Source organism: Neophocaena asiaeorientalis, unplaced genomic scaffold (genome assembly GCF_003031525.2).
Source record: "Neophocaena asiaeorientalis asiaeorientalis breed wild unplaced genomic scaffold, Neophocaena_asiaeorientalis_V1.1 scaffold296, whole genome shotgun sequence".
Classification (NCBI taxonomy): Eukaryota; Metazoa; Chordata; class Mammalia; order Artiodactyla; family Phocoenidae; genus Neophocaena; species Neophocaena asiaeorientalis.
This window is the reverse complement of record NW_020175084.1, coordinates 2,474,160-2,483,224: the sequence shown is the minus strand read 5'-3', so window position 1 is coordinate 2,483,224 and position 9,065 is coordinate 2,474,160. Positions and strand designations below refer to the sequence as shown.

Sequence of the window (9,065 nt, the reverse complement as noted above, 5' to 3'; positions counted from 1 at the left end):
ACTGTTGTGTTTAAGGCAGTTTTCAGAGCACTGGCATTCTTGTCTGCTCTGTTTTCAAAGGGATTCCATTTGCCAGTCATCTCACACATATCAACCACCCATCCCATGCGTTTCACTTCTTCTTCAGGTGAAATACCACCGCACTGGTGAGCACCAAAATGGTCAGAGTGCAAAGAGCTGTGATGAATACTTCACCAAAGTGAATAAGAAGAGAAGCCTCGACCTGGTCCCTATTATTGCTGAGAAGTCACCCTGGTATCGCCTTGTATAGAACCAGGATGTTTCACAGTGCCTCCTTAAGTGCCCAGGAAAGCACTTTCATTTAATTTGAGCTAAATTCAGGAGATTTTGCTAAACATTGACATAAATGCTTCATGGCTTTTAAGACACTCTATTGCTAAAGCTACTTAGCAGCAGTAACTTATGGGCAGAGTTATTGCTGTCATGTCACCTGCGGTACAAAATTCAGATGATCAGCCCTTCTTGGATTGTTGAAATGTATGAAATAAACAAATAAACATGAAACATCAGCCATATTAAGGAGTCGCGGAAACCCCTGAGGAATGTCTGTGGAAATGTTTTCAAAGGCTAACCTGAGGATCACCCTGGGCTTTGGGTATTTTTTAAGTAATTTTTTTTTAATTCTAGAAGAGGGCAGTAATATTTCTTCTCTAAATAAGACCTTGGCAAGGTATAAACCTGGAAAGTAGCACACTCATGGAAAACACAACTTACAATCTGAAAATAGCCTAGGTAGGCTCATTTTCTGTTAGGGATACTGTACGGAAGCAATTCCACTCTGTTTCAGGGAAGGGTTCTTACCATCAGATATGTACACACTAACCCTGCCTCTTCACCTGACAGTTGTGACACATAATTTGTAAACAGCAAATGGGGTCTCCTTTCTAAAATATGAATGTTGGTGTCTCTTAGTATCTGGCTAATAATCTCCTTCAGGCCTTCCTCCACACTGCCCCACCACTCTCTATCAGAGAAAAGACCCTCAGCCTTTATTCCTGCCTTCCTTCTAAAGGTCAAAACACATTTAGCACCTGGAAACTGTTACCCCCTCCCACCCCACACTGTACATAAGCATCACATATGTTCTTTCTAGAAATTGGTATACAGGTGCCATTTAATCAGTTCAAATTTGGAAGCTACATCTTCAAGGGTCCAAGAGAGCTCACTCCCCCCATGTTCCCCCCTTTACATGTTTTCTTGTAAGACATACAGCTTAATCAATTAACAAACTAAATAGCTTATATACTGGCAATATATTACAGATGGGTTTATGTCAGAGTAATAGATCACATGAAATGGACCATGTGGTACCCCAGTGCATGATGTCTTGGTAGAGCCCTGAGGACACGGACAGTAGCATCTCTAAGTAAGTATGCTGTATGAATACAGACACATGCGGATCTGTATCTACATCCATCTGACTAGGCCAAAAGGAGCAGGTAGATGCAAGATAGAGACACACACATGCTGGATGGGACCACTGCACACCTTGTCATGCCATTTGAAAGGGCAGTTACAGGTCGCTGGTTCTGCAGCCATTAAAATTACACTTTATGGAAAAGGCTTCTCTAATTGTGTTTGATTTGCTTTCTGTAGTAAGCATCATTAGAAGAAGACCAAAGCAAGAGCAACTAGAAGTTAAATATACATTTGGCTTAGCTGTAATACAGAACTCTGGAGAAGAAGCAGGCTGAAAGATTTGTTTCAATTTTAGGCTTGGATTCTCTCCCTTGCTGTTTTCTTGTCGTTGCATGTCTGTGTTTGTGTGTGTGCGTGAATGTCTGCGTGTGTGTGTTCCATCACATCATCTCCTGAAGAACGCTGGGTTTCGCAGGCAGGCGGCTAGTCACCTGCAACAACCCAGGGGTCCTGCCGAGGCTTCCAGGCTGCTGTCAGTGTCAGATGCCAGGGTCTGGTCGGTGGACATGGAGGAGATATCGTTGACAGACGAGGATGGAGGGAGACTCTCACTGGTGTTCACTGCTGCACCTGTGCTAAGAAAATGAAGACCAACATGACTAAACCTGGAACTGGACTCAGCTGAATGTCACTCAGGTTGCAGGCACGGGCAAATATGATAGGGGATGTCTGCTCCATCACTCATTCAACAAACTTTCATAGAACAACGAATACAGAGCACTGTATTAGATGGTGAAAATCAAGATAACAACACAGCATCCCTGGTCACAAGTTATTCACAGGCTAATGCAGTAATTGTCAAATCTCACTCTACCTTGGAGATCACCTGTAATGCTCTTAAAGGAAAACAAAAAAATAAACAATAAAACACCACTAAAAACCCCAATCACCCCTTGTACCTCCAATATTGTAATACAGTTGGCCTTGGGTGAAGTCAAGGCATTTGCATGTTTTAAAAGCTCCCCAGAGACTGTGGTGTCAAGGGCTGAAGACCACTGTTCTATGGAGAAGGCAAATGAGCAAAACCCTTTAATGTAATCATCTGAGCCTGGATGCTTTCAAATTCAGTGAGCTAAAACAAACACACATAAGATGCCTACCCCAGAAATATGGCCTGAGGGGAAGCCCAGAAATCAGAATTACTTGGAGGCTACAGCTCTAGAGAAATGAATGTATATTAAGTAAATATTATTACATAGTCATTAACTTGACATCAAACTTAAAAGTCCATATAGAAAAGCCAACTAGGACTGTGGATGAAAGTTACCATAGACCAAAAAAAGAATAGAAGCCGGAGCACACCTCTTGATTGTGTGTTTACTTTCCAGCAGGCTTGCTTACCTGGGAATCTCCAAATAAGAACTCTGAATTACTAACTTAGATTAATTTGCAAAATTTTTAAAATTTATCTGCTATGTGGGAATATAAAGACTTTGAAACTCCGAGGAGAAACTTGCTCATGGTAATCACTCAGTAAATACTTGCTGAGCTACAACAGCTTTGAGAACCACAAAGGAAAGATGAGCCAGTGGCATTGTAAAATGGAATTAAACCAGAGCACCCTGGAAAGAGTCCAATTACTTTTTCTCTTTATAGATTCTTTATACTCAAGCAATATGGGTGGTAAAATGTATGTTTTGTGAAATAGTTCGCTATTAAAAATATCTAAAGTATTAGCATCTAAAATAAGAGATGAGGAATTCTCACTACATTGTATTTTATTTGAGAAAATATAGTGTGTAAGATATATTTGGTGAAAATCATAAATCCCAAATAAGATAGTGTTATCAGATAGATCTAATAATTCAGAAAAAAAATCTAATGAAGTGGAGAGGTTAACACAATCTCTTTGTTCCTGGCATAGACATTTCTTGCCTGCGGAAAAAATGTGATTAAAATGTGACATTTGGACTTCCCTGGTGGCGCAGTGGTTAAGAATCCGCCTGCCAATGCAGGGGACACGGGTTCGAGCCCTGATCCAGGAAGATTCCACATGCATGAGCAACTGAGCTCGTGCACCACAACTACTCAGCCTTCACTCCAGAGCCCATGAGCCACAACTACTGAGCCCGCATGCCACGACTACTGAAGCCCATGCACCTAGAGCCCATGCTCCGCAACAAGAGAAGGCACCGCAATGAGAAGCCCGCACACCGCTACGAAGAGTAGCCCCCGCTCACCGCAACTAGAGAAAGCCCGCGTACAGCAATAGACACCCAATGCAGTAATAAGTAAGTAAATAAATAAATAATAAGTAAATAGATAAATAACAAATATTTTTAAGAAAATGTGACAGTATCTGGAGAGGACACACACACATAAACTAAAACAGATTATATGTACCCTATATGCTTTTTAAATTTTTGTTTGTTGATTATAAATATATTTATGTAAATTATGAGAAATATAAAAAATACAGGAAAAAAGGTAACAATATGCACTCATCCTCAAATTAATGATAAGAACGGTTAAACTTCTGTTATATTTCTTTCTAGTCTTTTTGCTAGGAAGTTTCTTTAACTGTAATCATTTAATGTATATCCATTTGTATCCTGTATTTTCATACACAAAAGGCTTATGCATTTTTCATGTTCTTTAAACTCTTAAAAGTATCTGTACTTCCTAATCTTAAGTACCTCTAGATTTTTAAATCTGTCTTGTTAACATCTTCCTGTAAATAATTTTACTCTCATTATCAGAAAAAATATATAATGTGAAGTTATCTGGTTTCAATTTATTCCAACTTTACTTAATTACATCCTTTACAGATATGGTGCAGAGCTAGTTCATTTCCTCTCATGACATATGCTAGTAGATTTCCTATGTCAGCAGACAACCCTTGATTACATAGCCCAAATACCCAGCTCTGCTTTTCTCCTTGATTCTAGATTAAATTATACCAACATCCTCATGTTCTTTCATCAGCTTTGGCCTGTAATAATTGAGCATCACCGTGATGGGCTTCTCAGAATCATATTCAATTTTTCCACATCATTATTAAAGGGTAGTGATTAAAACTAGATATAGGATTCTAATAAAGACTTGATCAATTGTGGGCCAACAGAGTGAGATTACTGTCCATTTATCTCCTAGATGATAAATCCCTATACTACAGATGGCTTTCAAATCACAGTACTAGAGTTTAGATTTAGTTTTGACTTGAAATATAAAATATTGCCCATGTAAATTTTTGTAACAGTTTCATTGAGACAAAATTCACAAATCTAATTTGTACAATTCAATGTTGTTTTAGGATAGTCACAAAGTTGTGCAACCATCACAAGAATCAATTTGTAGTGTTTTCATCACCCCAAAAGGAAACCTTATACTCTGTTTCCTACCAACCTGAGGCAATGACTAACTTACTTTCTGTCTCTATAAAATTGTCTATTCTGGACATATCAGTTAAATGGAATCATACAATATGTGACCTTTTGTGACTGGTTTCTTTCACACAGCATAATGTTTTCAAGGTTCATTTAAATCACTACTTCATTCCTTTTTATGGCTGAATAACATTCTACTGTATGAATACATCACTTTTATTTAACTATTTATTAGTCACTGGTCATTTGATGGACATTTAGGTTGTTTCTACTTTCTGGCTATTATGAATAATGTTGTTATGAGCATTAATGTACAAGGTTTTATTTCTCTTGGGTAAATACTTAAGAGGAGAACTGCTGGGTCATAGAATAGCTCTATGTTTAATATTTGAGGAACAGCCAAACTGTTTTTCAAAGTGGCTTCATCAGTTTACATTCCTACTAGTAGTGTATGAGGGCTCCAATTTTCCCCTATCCTCTCCAACACTTATTATCTATCTTTTTGATGATAGCCATCCTAATGTATGTGAAATGGTATCTCATTGTGATTTATTTGCATTTTCCTGATGGCTTTTCATGTGCTTGTTAAACATTTGTATATCTTCTTTGGAGAAATGTCTGTTCAGCTACTTTGGCCACTTTTTATATTGTGTTATGTTCTTTTTATTAGTGGATTGTAAGAATTCTTTATATATTATGGATACAAGTCCCTTATCATGTAAGATTTGCTGATGTTTTCCTCCTGTTCTATGGATTGTCTTTTCACTTTCTTTTTTTTTTTTTTTTTTTTTCGGTACGCAGGCCTCTCACTGTTGTGGCCTCTCCCATTGTGGAGCACAGGCTCCAGATGCGCAGGCTCAGTGGCCATGGCTCACGGGCCCAGCCGCTCCACAGCATGTGGGATCTTCCCAGACCGGGGCACGAACCCATGTCCCCTGCATCAGCCGGTGGACTCTCAACCACTGTGCCACCAGGGAAGCCCTCTTTTCACTTTCTTGATGGTGTCTTTTGAAGCACACTTTTTAAATATTAAGTTGGATTTAACTATGTTTTTTGTCATTTGTGCTTTTAGTGTCATATCCAAGAAACCATTTCCTAACCAAAGATCATGAAGATTTACTCCTATATTTTATAATTTTACCCCTTACATTTAAGTCTATGATCCATTTTGTGTTTCATTTTTGCATATGATGAGGTAGAGATTCACCTTCATTCTTTTGCATGTGGAGATCTAGTTATCCCAGCTCCAATTACTGAAAAGACTATTCTTTGCCCATGGAATTGTCTTGAAATCCTTGTTAAAAATCAATTGACCATAAACATAAGGCTTTATTTCTGCACTCTCAATTTCATTTCAATGATCTGTATGTGTATATTCATGCAGATACCACACTGTCTTGACTATTACAGATTTATGGTAAGTTTTGAAATAAGGAAGTATGAATCCTCCAACTGTGTTCTTTTTCAAGATTGTTTTAGCTATTCTGTATCCCTTGGCTTAATGCAAACCAAAAAGTATTTTAAAGTATCTCAACGAAATAGACCTGGTATCCTTTTGAGATAAGCTTTTTCTCCTTTCCTGGTTGAAATTGATTATGTGGACATGTTCTAATCGTCACAGTTAAAGCTGAGTACTGATTCAAGCAGGGTGAGATAAGACTCAGCTGAGATTAGGCTCCCTTATAAGATTGATGTTTACAAATAAACACAAACCCACAACAATGGCAGCTAGAGAAATTCTACCAAAAATATTGAGGAAATTTCCCCAGTAAAACACAAATTTTTATCTATAAATAATTCTGAATGAAGGCAACAAAAGTCAGGGCAGCTTTTAATAAATTCTTCATATACAGGGGATCACATTCCTACTGCACCTATTTTATAATCAGCATATTTTCAACGTACTTACCATTCTAAGTGTTATGCCATATGGGTTAGCCCGTTATATATAGTTTTGTCACATGATTACTTCATGTTTATGTTTCCCTTGCTTCTTTTGATTTCTTTCATTATATTTCTTAATTTCTTCTATCTTCCTCTATCCCAACTCTTGAGCACAGAATAAGTACTCAGTTTAACAAAATGCCGAGTATCTTTTGTGTGTACTCTTCTAGAGAGGTTCTGTGAGGGAAAGCAAATTTCTCCCTGCTATGAAATGGATGAAACTGCTGACCTAGTTTTGGCTAAGGGAAATCACTTTGTTGTAGTTGTCTTTCTACTCCTTTTGTTCATCAGCTGGCTTTCTGTAATTTCTATCTTCTATGTTGGAATGGTCCTGCCATCTATGTTATCAAAGTTGAATGCAAATTATAGTTGGTATTCAGTTACTCAAAGTTCAGAATCTTTATCAGCTGTATTTCTAGGGTTCCGTAGATTATTGTTCCTGATTTCTTATAGCACAAATGTATTAAAAGAGGTTCTCAACCTCTCTTCTAATGCTTCCTCTATAAAATCTCCATTTCATTCCCATGAGAAGGGTTGTATGAGAAGAGTTCCTCTTTATACAGTGCTATGGTAGGAGAATCATGTGTATTATCTAGTGGTGTGCTGGAGTAGCTTTTAGCGGCTTTTGAGAGTCAGTTATTAGCGTTTCTTTCCAACTCTGCCCTCACTGATGTCACATCAGTAGCTTGAAGTTGATCACAGTGAGAATATTTACAGCATAGAAATTAGTAAATGCAATAATCAGTCATTTATTTAAAAGAGATGGTTGTTAAAAATTGTCCCCCACTATAATATAAAAAAATTTTTACTTTTGTATTACTTTTTCTATTGCACCATAATATATGCCTCTTGACTGTAGCCACCTCTGGCTTTACAGGATGATCCTCTCAAGTCTGTTTATTGTGTAGGCAATAAATTAACATTTAAACCATAAAACCAAATACAAATAATAGAAGGGTCCAGACATAGATTTTGGTTTCAAGTTATTAATTTACTGCCAAACAGTTTGTGACAATCTCTTAAATAGAACGGAACTGAATTGAACTTGATTATAATGTCCACTTGCCCAGGATATACTAGCAGTGTGATAAATATCCCTTCTTCCTATATTGTTTTCAGAGAAACCAGTAAAGATACACATTTTTTTAAATGTTTATCATCAATAAAGCATTACAAATTTTTGTCAATAAAAATGTCATTAAAATTAACTGAAAATACTAACAGAGTTGCAAATAAAAAATACTAGCTACTTTCAACTTTACCCGGAAAAAATTAGGTTTTATGGAAAGAAGTAACTTACAATAACAAAAATTTATCAGCTAGAAGTTATCTAGCCAAAGGTATTCATTATTTCAGGGGAAAAGGTTGTTCTGCTTTTTAAAGGAAATTATTTTCCTGACCTATCCAAACATTAAAAAAAAGTAGACACAAAGAATTAGAAGAACTACTACAATTTTAAAAAAATCACTGAGATATATTCCTTCTCTGTCTTTGTGATCTTCAGTTTCAATTTGTTTGGGGCTGAGGTTTTTAAGTAAAAAAAGTATTGGACTAGATCTGTGACTAATTGGGAGGGACACACTCTCATGGGATGCAGAATATGGAGGGGGAAGGGCTATATGTTAAAATCACCTGAAGAGCTTTATCTTCCACGTAGAGTTTCTAAAAACTCTCTACCCATCCTGATGTTAAGCATCCCTATCTTGGTGAGTCATTGTTACTTGTGGGATGTTTCCTTCTCAGGCACAATGAGGCCGTGAACAGACTGAGAGCTAGATGACTTCCTAGTCTGTTCTAGCTCTAACGTTCTATAACAAATACTTTTAGATGAAAATTTATTTATATTCACGGACTGCTATTCCCTCAGCAATCTTTGCAAATCAATTCAGAAAGCAAGCAGCCATGCTACTGAAAATAAATCACTATTCAAATGAAATCAGATAGCAGAAGGGAGTACAATTATTTACTTAGAAATGTATCTGAGGTTTAGATTTATTTCTTATTGATATACAAGTCCATCAATAAATTTCAAACCTGTGTATTATTAGGCAAATGTACATTTAACTTCCTATTTACATTTTAAAAAGCATCACTAAAACATGAGTTTGGGTATTAGAACAATTTTATCACTGAGAAACCACATTAACTTATTTCCTTGTTGCAGGGCTCCCAGCATTGTTGTGACTGAATATTAAGGGAATCTATGTTGTAATATTACTTCATCCTAGCTATTTACAAAATAAAATGTGATATGCAACATTAATGAGAAAAGGTGAATATAATGAAGAATGCAAAAAAAGCTGACTTTTCAAAAGTTTTCTTGGTAATTGCTTTTTCTTTCCAGCATAGGTTATT

General features: G+C 36.8%; 1 protein-coding gene across 6 annotated transcripts in view; it reads right to left on the bottom strand.

Annotated features, from left to right (window-relative positions):
- Positions 1-1,104: 1,104 nt before the first annotated feature.
- MAPK10 (mitogen-activated protein kinase 10) overlaps positions 1,105-9,065 on the bottom strand; it is a 338,212-nt gene continuing 330,251 nt past the window's right edge. For 3 of the 6 annotated variants that reach the window (XM_024764172.1, XM_024764177.1, XM_024764174.1), the window contains one exon: positions 1,145-2,010. In XM_024764172.1, coding sequence (XP_024619940.1) covers positions 1,868-2,010 — 143 coding nt within the window. In that variant the 3' untranslated portion in view covers positions 1,145-1,867. Of the gene's footprint in view, positions 2,016-9,065 lie in introns of all 6 variants that reach the window. The other 3 variants (XM_024764175.1, XM_024764173.1, XM_024764176.1) reach the window with 2 other exon arrangements.